The sequence below is a fragment of the Microtus ochrogaster genome, chromosome 17 (assembly GCF_000317375.1).
Source record: "Microtus ochrogaster isolate Prairie Vole_2 chromosome 17, MicOch1.0, whole genome shotgun sequence".
NCBI lineage: Eukaryota > Metazoa > Chordata > Mammalia > Rodentia > Cricetidae > Microtus > Microtus ochrogaster.
Window position 1 is genome coordinate 13075561 of NC_022019.1, and position 12812 is coordinate 13088372.

Here is a 12812-nt window from a genome sequence, read left to right on the forward strand (position 1 = left end):
TATCTATCTATCTATCTATCTATCTATCTATCTATCTATCTATCATCTATCTATCTATCTATCTATCTATCTATCTATCTATCTATCTATCTATCTACTTATCTATCTCTTCTATCATCCATCCATCTATCCATCTATCTATCTATCTATCTATCTATCTATCTATCTATCTATCTATCTATCTCTATCTTCTATCATCTTCCTTTCTTCCCTCCCTCCCTTCCTCCCTCCCTCTCTCCCTCCCTCCCTCCCTCCCTTCCTCTTTCTTTCTTTTGTCTTTCTTTCATCTAGCTACCTTGTGGTATTGAGGATTATACGCAAGGCCTTGTGCAGGCTAGGCAAGTACTTTGACGCAGATATCCACAGAAGCCCTGGATAATTTTAAATGCTTTACCCATTTTCCAAGCAGAGCTCTTCGTTCTTCAAACACCTACAGCAAACAGAAGAAAATAGGGTCATTTTGGGCATCATGACTCAAGACACCCACTATAAACAACACCGTTAAAGGATCGGTGAGTAGGGATTTACCGCCTCAACCGAGTATGAAGAGACAGGTTGTGTTTCTGAGAAGGCACTTTGTTTATTTATTTAATGGCCTTGTATGCTCTATCTAGGCCAAGGATGACCTTGAACTTCTGGTCTTCCTGTCTCCACTTCCAGAGTGCTTGGATTACAGAGGGTGCCGTCACTTCTAGTTTACACAGACCTGGGGCTGTGAGCACACTGGGCAAGCACTCTACCACTGAGTACACTACCAGCCCACTTTACTTTTTAACCTGGGCAAGGCCTCTCTTTTTAGTTTCTGTACATGGCATAATTCATAGGAAAGAAGTAAGCTGTTCTCCCTTCTCTCTTTCTTCCTATCCTCCTTCCATTTTTTTTTTCTTTTAGACAGGGTCTCTCTCTATAGACCAGGTTGGCCCAGACCTCAACTTACAGCCCAAACTGGCCCAACCAACCTGATCTTCCTTTCTCTGTCTCCCAAGAACTGGGGTTACAAGTGTGTACAACCAAGACTCACTGAGAAATTGCCCTTGAAGAGAAATGAAGTAGGAAGGGAGAAAGGAGTTGTAAAGAATATTCGAGTCTCAAATTTAGAAGGTCATAAACTGACACAGACAAATAAGAACATGGAGCTCCTGGAGTTTTTTTCAATATCAATCACATAAGAATTTGTAAAATACATGAATGAACAGTTCTGTTTCTTCCTCTCTGTGTGTGTGTGTGTATGTGTGTGTGTGCGTGTGCGTGTGTGTGTAGAGGTCAAAGGTCAACAACATCAGGTATCTTCCCCTAATCTCTAGCTTATTTTTTGAGACAGGGCCTCTCACTGAACCTGGAGCTCATCAGTTTGGCTAGGCTGGCTGGCCAGCGAGCCCTGGGTATTCAATTGTCTCTGCCTCCTGGGCATTGAGATATAAATGCATGTTACTGTGTGCAACTTTCTTTGCAGGCTCTGGGCATCGAACTCAGGTCTCCATGCTTGCCAAACAAGCACTTTACTAACCAAGCCATCTCTCCAGTCCTGCTTTTGTCCTCAGTATATACATACATATATGAACATCCACATGCTTACTAACTATAAAATTAGTAATTTCTGCTTGTGTGCCTCTGGGCTTACAACTTTGTGTCTGCATAGGTTTGCTCTTATACACTATCTGGATTAGAAACCATGTCCTACGCAATTGACACATCCGAGCAGAGAGCTGGTATAGCATATTGCAAGAACCCGAGACAGTACATTCTTATGGATGTGACGGATGGCCTTATGGGTGTTACAGAACAGTGTGAGTAAAAGTATAGGTTGATATTTTTCTGAGCCCCAGAGCATATGTGGATTTGAGCATACGAAGAGAAGAAGACCAACATGGGTATATCTGGCAGAGGAGGAGTTATACAGAGAGGAAGAGAGAATAATGAACATATGGGACTGTGTCCCACGCCAACACAGACACCCTCTGTCAGCTTTCAAATGGGTTCAATGTTACCGCTCTCGAGCAGTCCTGCAGGGACGTTCCAGCTAGGAGAGGCTGTGCAGACCTCGTTCCTTCCTCACTGTGGAGGATGAGAAGTTGGCTTCATGCTGCCAGCAGGCCAACCTTTGCTCTCTCCGACCCTCACACTCTGGTCGTCAAAAGCATATTAAAATGGGGGCTAAAAGAGCAGCTTCAACGAATGTCACAAGAGCCTTCACTCTCCTGTGCGAGGAATCTCACACCCCACATGTAGATACTTCTTGCATATTAGAAAAGGATAAAAAGGACTCTTGCCTCTTCCCACCTCAATCACTGCCGCCGGGATGCTATGACCCCATAATAATGACAACAGATAAATTCAGGATTGCACATGCAAATAGAAGAGAATGTAAAAAACACAGAAGAGACAAAACTAAATCTGGATTCAAATATTTCTGGAGCTCCTCCTCTAGCAATACCTGCACAAGCCAAGCCACCAATGCTGATGCAATTCTGATGCTCAGCCCCCCCCCCTTTCTGCTCTACTCATGCCCCACAGCGGCTGAAGAATATCTGGGTTTTGTGTTTTGTTGTTTGAGACAGGGTTTCTCTATGTAGCCCTGGCTAACCTGGAACTCACTATGTAGACCAAGCTGGCCTCAAACTCACAGAGATCTGCCTCCCTCTGCCTCCCGAGTGCTGGGATTAAAGGCATGTGCCAGTACATCCAGTGAGAGTGTCTGGTTGTGTCTCTAGTTTCTGTTCATTTTACCTCCCCATAAAGATGCCCCCCAGAACCAGCAAGAATAGGTTTCATGGCAGACTCTCAGCCACACTGCTGGTCAAATAATGATAATCAAAAGGTTTCTGAAGGCACAGGAGGTCAGAGCTGAAAGAAATCCTAAAGAGGGGCTGGAAAGACGGCTCAGGGGTTAAGAGTGTTTGGCAACTTCCAACTTCAACTCCAACTCCAGGAGATCAATACCCTCTTCTGGACGCTGTAGGCACTGCACTTGGGAGAGCATACCCATAACACATATACACATAAAAATATTAAAATAATATTATAATAAAAATAAATAAAAATATTAAAACAATCATAAAAAACTGAAGAGCTTTTTCTTCAACTTACTTATTTTAGATAGGACAGACAGACTTCCATAAAAGTTACTTTGTTCACATTTAAAAAAAAATATAAACCAAACACTAGATCTATCTGGGCAAGGTGGTTGGTACAGGACTGTAATCTCAGTAGTCAGGAGGCAGAGGTAGGAAGATAGAAAGTTTGGGGCACAATTGGGCTAACAAAAAGACCAAAGGTCAAGTGTAATGACACACACCTGCACTCCCAGCACTTGGAAAGTGATGTGGGAGTGATTTCTTATTAATAAAGAAACTGCCTAGGCCCATTTCATAGGCCAACCCTTAGGTAGGCGGAGAAAACAGAATAGGATGCTGGGAGAAAGAAGCTGAGTCAGTGAGTCGCCATGTGTCCCACTCCAGACAGACGCAGGTTAAGATCATTCCTGGTAAGCCAGCTTGTGTGCTACAAAGATTAATAAAAATGGGTTAGATTAATATGTAAGAGCTAGCCAATAAGAGGCTGGAACTATTGGGGCCAGGCAGTGTTTAAAAAAATACAGTTTCCGTGTAATTATTTAGGGTATAAAGCTAGCCGTGCAGGCGGCCGGGTGCTGGGGACGCAGCTCCGCTGCTCTTAATTCAACAGGAAAGCAGAAGCAGGAGGATCAATGCAAGTTTATTTTCAACTACATAGTACATTTAAGGCTAGTCAGGCTTACAAGAGACCCTGTATCAAAAAACAAAACAAAACAAGACAAAACAAAAACAAAGAAAGAAAGAAAGAAAGAAAGGAAGGAAGGAAGGAAGGAAGGAAGGAAGGAAGGAAGGAAGGAAGAAGAAAGAAAAGGGAAGGATGGGGAAAAGAAAGGGAGGGAGGGACCCTGGTACTGAACTAACTATTCAGCTTAACTCTACCCTTGGTTTTTTACTATAATCGTGGTCTTCTCCATCCTGGCTGCCTGGAACTTACTATATAGCCTAGATGGATGGAACTGATGCTTCCCCTGCCTCAGCATCCTGAGTGCTAGGATTATAGGTGGATCCCACCACCCCTGCAGCCCTAAATCCTTGTAGAACTTCTGCCAGTGCTCTGTCTGGTGTGGGAAGAAGACTGGGTCTTGACATCATAAGTTTTCAAAAGGGGTCTGGCTGCACCATCACAGTGTTCCCTGAAGGTGTGGCTCACGGTAACACTGATGGGAGATGCATAGTACACAGAAAGTATCAGGAAAGGAACGAGGTGGGAAGTGGGTTCCGTCATGCAGCAGGCTAAAGCAAATACAATGTCCAAGCCAGACCTGGTGGTGCAGGCTTATCATCACAGCTACTCAGGAGGCTGAGGCAGGAGGATCACAAGTTCAAGACCTGTCTAGGTTACAGAGTGAGTTTAAATCAGTTTAGGTAATTTTATGAGACTGTGTCTTGGAAAGTAAAAAAGGAGGATTGGGGACACAGCACAGCGGCAGTGTGTTTTCTAAGAATCTGCGAGGCCCTGGGTTGAGCACAAGCAGTGAAAGGAAAAGGAAAAACCAACATCTATTGAGACTCCAAGCAATCCCAGGCATTCACAGACAGTATCGCCACCAAGGAGAAACTGATCACAGAAGAGAGGAGGAGAGGGGGGACAATGAGCAAATATAACAATCTCTCCTGCTTCACACATCCTGACTCAAAGTCAAGGGGACTCCAATCTGGCTGAGTCTGCCCTTAATACATTACATATATAAGCAAATTATACATATAATTTATAATTATAGCTTATAAGGATAACTATATAATATATATAATTTGGGGCAAGTCATTTTGCCGTCAGTCCTCATTTGGATCTGCATTCTTACGTTCCCTGAACTAGAGTGAATTTTCATTCCAAAGACGTGCAATCAGGACCTTCATTTTTCAGGAGCTGGAAACCAGACTATCTCTTTGAAATGGCAATATTTTTAATGGCTCTTCTCTCGCAGACGGCTGCAGTCTGTTTATATCACAGTTTACCCGCAGCCTGCTGTTAAGTCAAAATCCCTTGGTTGTTATTTTAGTCTGTTGACACTGCAATTACATATTTCCTTGGGTGACATCACTGCAGGGGAGGAGGGAGCGACTTTGGAAATCCTAAATTTGATCGATGGATGGCAACGAGGTGCTGCCTCCCAGAACGTCCTTTTTTACAGGCACTGTGTGATGCGTGGGAATCACGCACCAAAGCAATGGGGATGTGCACTTTTCATGTTTGTAAATTATACGTATTTAAGGTGTGCCAACATGATGTTTTGGGATGCATATACAAGAGCAAAATAATCGCTAGAGTCAAGGCAATTATCCTACCCATCCCTGTCCATGGCTAACTTTGCGTGTGGGGGAACGTGAGCCTTCTAATTACAACACTGGCTGGCAACATAGGTACTATTACAACACTCTCCCCTAGGAACCCTCAGTGCCCAAATTACTCTGTAATCTGCTGCATTTGCCCACCTTGATGATGCTTTTATTTTTTTTAAGTAATCTAAATTTGAATTTAGTCTCTCAGCTGAAAACCTGCTGTGAAGTTAGAACCCTGAGTCTCTTATTTTAGGCTGGCTTGGCTATTATGTATTTTAGGTTCTGCCACAGAACAGGGGAAAGACAAAAATTAAAAGACAAAATGGAGGGCTGGAGATGTAGCTCACTAGACTGCTTACTTAGCTTGCATGATGCCCTGGGTTCAACCTCCGGCCTCTTATAAATGGGGCTTAGAGCCACAGGCCTATAACTCTTGAACTAGGGAGGTAAATTGAGGAGGATTAGAAGGATGGAGTTATTTGTGGTTACCTACTGCGTTCAAGGCCAATTGGGCCTACATGATACCCTGTTCCCAAAGAAGATGGGTGCTGAAGAGATGGCACAGTGATTAAGATCATGTGCTGCTCTTACATGGAATGTGGGGTTCATTTCCCAGCACCCCAGTAGGGTTGGGCACAACTGTAACTCCAGGTCTTGGGACTCTGATGACTTCTGGGCTTCATGGCCAACTGTGTATGTGTTTTCTCTCTCTCTCTCTCTCTCTCTCTCTCTCTCTCTCTCTCTCTCTCTCTCTCTCTCTCTCTCTCTCTCTCTCTCTCTCTCTCTTTCTCTCTTTCTCTCTCACACACACACACTAAAAATAAAATATTTTTTAAAAAATAGAAGCTCACAATGGCATATATTTTAAAAAATTCATTTGAAACAAGAAGATGACTAAATAATATTTTTGAATATGGGAGTTATGAATGATGAGTATTTTCTCTAAAAAATTTCATTAAATATGACAAAAGCCATTAAAGAACAAGGATAAAACCATGCCATGTTTGTTATTTTGTATTGATCCTTTCTAGAACTGAGGGGTTTATTTAGTATCCATTGGGAGGCAGCTGGTTGACAGCCAGAAGCCCAAAGATGCTGCCTTGGCCAAGGTCATGACCTTGGAGGGGAGAGCAGCTGGCCACTAAAGGGCAGTGTCAACTATAATGGCCAGGCCTCCCTGAGATCACGACAGCTGGTATCCTATGGGGACAGTGGAGCCGTCATGGAGACTGCACTGCAGCTCCCCTTCCTCCTTGTCCCCAAGTCTACACCCTTCCCTTCTGTATTAGAGTGATCCAGAGGAACAGAACTTGTGTGTGTCTGTCTGTACAGGATTTACTAGAGTGGTTTACAGGCTGTGGTCCAGCTAGTCCAACAATGACTGTCTACCAACGAAAGGTCCAAGAACCCAGTAGTCATTCAGTCCAAAAGGCTGGATGTCTCAGCTGGTCTTCAGTATATGCCAGAATCTTGAAGAAGTGGGCTCTCATGCCAGTGAAGGAAAGGACTTGCTAGCGAGAACAAGATGGCAGAGAGAGCAAGCTTCCTTCTGTGTCATTTATGTTATTCTGGTTACCACCAGAAGATGTGGTCCAGATTAGATGATGGATCTTCCCATCTTTAATGATTTAATTAAGAAAAAATACCTTGCATGTGTTCCCAGCCACTTGGGTTTTAGTTAATTCCAGATGTAGTCAATTTGAGAAGCAAGAACAGCCATCATACTTTCTCTCTTCTTCTTTAGGGTTAATTCCTAGATGCTCATCTCAAAACCTGCTTCTTGCAGGAGATGAACATCAGTGGGAGAGCCCTTGGTTCACATGTACAAGGCCCTGAGTTCAATTCCCAGTATTGCCAAAATAAAGGATCTTCCTCTATTGCCCCACCCACAACAAGAACTCGGGTGCTTTGGGGACTATGAAGGTACTTTTTAAAGGAGTCTTAATTTTGATTTTAATTATGTTTGTGTGTAGGTATGTGCATACGACTACAAATGCTCCAAGAAGCCAAAAGTATCAGATCTCCCTGGAGCTGGAGGTACAGAAAGTTGTGAGCCACCCCATGTGGGTGCTAGAAATTGAACTACGATCTTCTGCAAGAGTAATATGTGCTCTTAACTGTGGAGCCATCTCTCCAGCCACAAGCACTGGCTGGTGTGGAACTCACTATGTAGATCAGATTGGTCTTGAACTCACAGATGTTCTCCTGCCTCTGCCTCTGAGATCCGGGATTTAAAGGACATGCCACCATGCCTGGCTTAAGATACACTTTCTTCACAGTGGCCAAATTGGTGGAGACTTTCCTGGGAAACTTTCTGAAAATCAAGACATTCAGCAACTTGGTATTTCAACTCAAGTCACTTTTCCACACATGTGCAAAACCTTCACAATTCAATGAGAAAACAGATTTCCAAATCTGACACTGAAGTTGGAGGGATAAACTGTGATATAAACTGTCGGACAGCTACGAGCGTCACAACAGGTGCTCGATAAATAATTGTTGTGCGGTAAGAAAAAGATTTCCATACGTTCATTTGGCACTATGGGGCCAGGCTCCATCTGCTTCTTCCTATCCTTTTGTTCCCGAGGCCTCCTTTCTTCTCTCTCTCTCCCGTCTTGGGTCATTGTTTTTTTTTTTTTAAAGATCTTTTCCCTTTTAGCTTTTCTCCACTTTATTTCTCAGGATTCCAATACGCAACCCTCTTCCCTTTACTCCTGCTTCACATTAGAGAAGGAGAAAGTTCCTAGTTCTATGATGAGCCAGGATTAACTATGGGCTTTGCCAAGAGGGATCAACACTTCATTAAGATTGCAGAAACAATGGCCCAACTCCAGCCAAGAAAGGAGCTAGAAGGGCCCAAAGATAAAAGTCAATGGGTAGCTTCAGAAGGGCTCAATTGATGAAACACGTGGTTGCAAATACGATGACCTCAACTGCACCCCCCAGAACTCACACTGGAAAAAAACAAAACAACAACACAACAACAACAAAAAACACTCACAAAGAGTTCTGTTGTGTTTAAACCCCAGCCCTGGAGAGTCAGAGATAAGGGGATCCCTGAGGCTCAGCCTGCCTCGCCTGCTTGGTATGAGAGACCCTGTCTCAAAAAACAAGTTAGAGCCAGGTGATGGTGGCCCACGCATTTAATCCAAGCACTCAGGAGGCAGAGGCAGGCAGATCTCTGTGAGTTCGAGGCCAGCCTGGACTACAAGAGCTAGTTCCAGGACAGGCTCCAAAGCTACCGAGAAACGTTGTCTTGAAAAGCCAAAACCAAACCAAACAAAAACAAAACAAACAAACAACAACAAAAAATCAAGGTAGAGCATACCTGAGGAATAAGAACTGAAGTCCTTTGGTCTCCACATATATGCACATGTACACCTGTAGTTGCACAGACGCAAGTGCACACACACGCACACACACACACACACACACACACACACAGAACAGCGAGAGGACAGGACTTGTGTTCTGTGTCTTCAGAGAGTTGGGGAAGGAGAACACGTCAGTCCGGAGGGGCTGTAGTTGAATAGAAAAGCTAGAAACAGCAGTGAGAACAAGAGGAGGCAGGAAGCAATGAGGTGATGAGAGCACTGTGGACTTCACCCGTCTGGCCTCAAGTGCCAGGGAGTAGAGACGGGGCTGGAAGCTGGGAGGTTGGCCGGGGGTCAGGACCTGAAGGGACCTCAGGGATGTGTGGGGGATTGGAATTTGCTCTTTGGAGTAAATCCCATTTTCAGTCTCACCTAATAGGATTGGTATTTAGAAAGATCTCCCTGGAGCCTTAATAGAGGAAAAGTAAGTGGGCGCAGTGACAGCAGCCAGGGAGTTACTGTACTGTGCCTGGCAAGGGTGGTGGCAGGAAGGGACCTGAGAACATGGAGCTGGGTTGACTAGATCTAGAGAGAAGACTCAGAGACCCAGAGAACAAATGGGACACGGGCGCAACGGTGTGTAGGGATCTAATACTCCACGGCTTCCCTATCCTAAGAGTCTGGGCATGCTGAGAAGGGAAGGCACCGAGCACTCTTCACTTGGGCCTGCTTTCCAAGTTACACCGCAGGAAGGCAGCCTAGAGGGAGGACTTTATGGTCATTGTTCACTATGAAGATTAGATTCCCTGTGTTCATGGGTCTTCAGCTGCCAAGAAAACCACTGTGTGCTAGGCATGTATCTGGGTGATGGGCATCACTCAGCTGGCCGAGGTCAACCAGGAGAGAGTCAGTGTTTAGGCTTGATCCGGAATGCTCACGCTGACATCTCTGCTGTGTTTGGAAGTTCTTTGTCCCTGCCCAGATCCCTGTGTCCCTTATTGTGAGATAGTACAGCCTTTTGTTCCACCCGCAACAGGCTCGCTTATTAGCCTGTAAACTGGAGTGAAGAATCCAACCCCACACCTGGCAGGGAAAGGGGAGACTTTTATGGCCTCGTGATGGTATAAAGTGGGGTTTCTCACCTGGAGGAAGGACAGGCGTGGAGAGGGAAGATAGTGAGGTCAGTTTTACACAATGAAACTGATTGTGTTTCGTTGCCAAGCGGGTGTGGTCCTGATGCTCAGGGACTGATCAGTCTGCAACTCACAGAAGCAGGAATACAATACCCCAGAGCTCCGCCATTCCCACACCCCGGCCACTTGCTGCAATTTCTTACCGGGTGTATTTTCCAGAATTAAACTGGGAAATAGACCTCTCAGGAGAACACCAGTACCACCGAGTACTCGGCTGAAATGTATGTATTCACTAAATGGATAAACTAAAAGTTTACCCAGAAACCCGGGGATTGGTTTTCGGGGGAAGCCCTCCTAGACATCTTTCATCCCCTCCCTCAAATTCTGTTGGCTCCAGGAAGGACCAGTGATGGGAAAAAGAAGACACACCTGGGATAGATAATGCAGGAAAGAACAATGACTTTTCCCTTGGGCAGAACTCTGATCTATTTCTAGTCTTGTCCACATACAAACACACAAATAAAGTTGTCTTGTCTTTTGTTCCAAGACTGTACCATCTTCAACAATTTCTGCTCATATTCAGATTATCAGGACTTTACCTCCCCCCCCCAGGACCCAAATAATAAAACACTCTAACTGGTCACCTGGTCATTCAGAAGTTGATGGTTTAGGGGTGTCCAGGTGCTCATCTTTGTCTGCATTTTGGAGCCATCAGTGCTTTTTGGAGGTGCAAAGGCCATCATGAAAGGATCTGGTATTCTTCCATCAGAAAGACTACACCTATCAGAAGAAATGAATTATAGAACCTTCTGAAAACTAAAAAAAAAGAAAAAAATACAACCTTTTTTTTTTTGTATGTTGAAAGAGGGTATGGGTGGGGAGAATATTTACCAAGAGTCTTGCTTATGTCAAAGACTTTATACGTATGTTCAGTACAAGTTTACGATGAGCTGGTGGAGCAATTGTGAGTTTTAGCTACTTAAAAAAAATGAGGCTCACTGAGGTTACCCACCCTACCCAAGATCATATAGATAGTGAGTTGTACAGGGATCAGACCACTGAATCATGGATGTTCGGAGTCATTCTTAGCTCAGAACGAAGTTTATTGGCCAGAAAGAGGAAATGCTTCAAATTTAGTCACAGTGCAACATAAAACACACCCTTATCTAGGCAGTGGTGATGCATACCTTTAATCCCGGCACTCAGGAGGCAGAGGCAGGAGGATCTCTGAGTTGGAGGTCAGGCTGGCCTACAGAGCTCGTTCTAGGACAGCCAGGGCTACACAGAGAAAGCCTGTACGAAAAAACAAAAACAAACGACAATAAAACAAACAAACAAAAAACCCACATCCTTCATCCCAGCTTTTGGGAGGCAGTAGTAGGGAGATTCTTTTGAATTTAAGGCCACATTTTTCTTCACAGAGAGTTCCAGGCCAGCTATGGCTACCCTATGAGATCCTATCTCAAAACAGACACCTAATTTTTGTCTTTGTGAAATTAGCTCTCCTCCTCTACTCTTAGCAGGGAGGTAAAAGCGTTCCAGTCTAATACACACTCAAGGGGTAGACTGATGTAGTGGGCAAGGCCACACCTTTAGAGATGGACAGATGTGTTTACCGGGGGAAATCTGCTGTTTTTAGTTATCTGGTATATAGTCTACCTACTTTTAATTAAGGTACTTTAATTTTCTTGAGGAATTATTTTCCTCACTGGTGTGCAGTTTGCTGGCTGGTTGGCTGATTTTAGAGGTGTGCAGTTGCTGGGTTTTTTTTTTTTATTCATTTGGGGGCCACCAGTAGTCCCTTCCTTGACAACAGATGGTGATTGGACCAAGTCACAGATGGGCTTGCCCTTTTCTGCATGAGGTGGTCACTGAGGGCAACATTAACGACCTGAGCAGATTGCAGTGCCGTGCCTGCTCTTCTGCCTCCCAGAAGCGACCTGCCCTTTTCCTCTTCTTCATTTGTTAGTTGTTTCTGCTTTTGCAATCTTTTTATAAAATTAACCTTGTGCAGTTTGTTTTTAATACGGGCTCTGCAATTTAAAAACAATTCTTAGATTTACTTATTTTATTGGGTGTGTTTTGCCTGCGTGTGTGTGTGTCTGGTGCCTGAGGAGGTCAGAAGAGGGCACTGGATCCTTCAGAACTGGTGTCATGGATAGTTGTGAACCATCATGTGGGTGCTGGGAATTGAACCTGGCTCCCCTACAAAAGCACCAAGCACCCTAACTTCTGAATCATCTCTCCAGACCCACTTTGTGCAGTTTTTGTTTTGCTTTGTTGTTTGTTTGTTTTCTCGAGACAGGGTTTCTCTGTAGCTTTGAAGCCCGTCCTGGAACTAGCTCTTGGAGACCAGGCTGACCTTGAACTCACAGAGATCTGCCTGCCTCTGCCTCCCGTGTGCTGGGATTAAAGGTGTGAGCTGCCACCACCTGGCTCTTGTGCAGTTTTTTAAATCCTATGTATGTGTACCTCCAAAATGATACTTGGAAAAGAAGAAAAGGTCTTGACAAGGTGGCTGATGGACAGGTGGCCTGAGTAACTAGTAACCTCTTTCAGTCTTGTCACTTATAGAGTGTCCAAAACCTGCCCTTTGGTGAGCCATGATGGAATATTTTATAATGGACAGAAGATTCAGTACCTGCCCTCAGTGTTTCTACCCTCCTTTCTCTCTGAAGATGGGTTTACCCACACAGGTAGAACGGTGGCTAAGGCAACTTTATAAATGCCTTATCTGGGGCTCCATACATGACCCAACAGCATTAAATGTTGAACAAATTAAAAACCAACTGGAAGCCAGGCAGTAGAAGTGCAAACCTTTTAATGCCAGTACTCAGGAGGCAGAGGCAGGCAGATCTCTGTGAGTTCGAGGCCAGCCTGGTCTACAGAGTAAGTTCCATGACAGTCAGAGATACACAGAGAATCCCTGTCTTGAAAAGAGAGAGAGAGAAAAAAAGAGAGAGAAAAAGAGAGAGGGAAAGAGAGAGAGAGAGAGAGAGAGAGAGAGAGAG

General features: G+C 44.4%; 1 protein-coding gene across 5 annotated transcripts in view; it reads right to left on the reverse strand.

Annotated features, from left to right (window-relative positions):
* Fbxo16 (F-box protein 16) overlaps positions 1-12812 on the reverse strand; it is a 52962-nt gene that overhangs the window by 36907 nt on the left and 3243 nt on the right. For 4 of the 5 annotated variants that reach the window (XM_026783261.1, XM_026783262.1, XM_005355512.3 and 1 more), the window contains exons 2-3: positions 10446-10581; positions 395-430 (exon numbers count right to left, since the gene is read on the reverse strand). In XM_026783261.1, coding sequence (XP_026639062.1) covers positions 395-430; positions 10446-10544 — 135 coding nt within the window. In that variant the 5' untranslated portion in view covers positions 10545-10581. The other variant, XM_026783263.1, reaches the window with a different exon arrangement.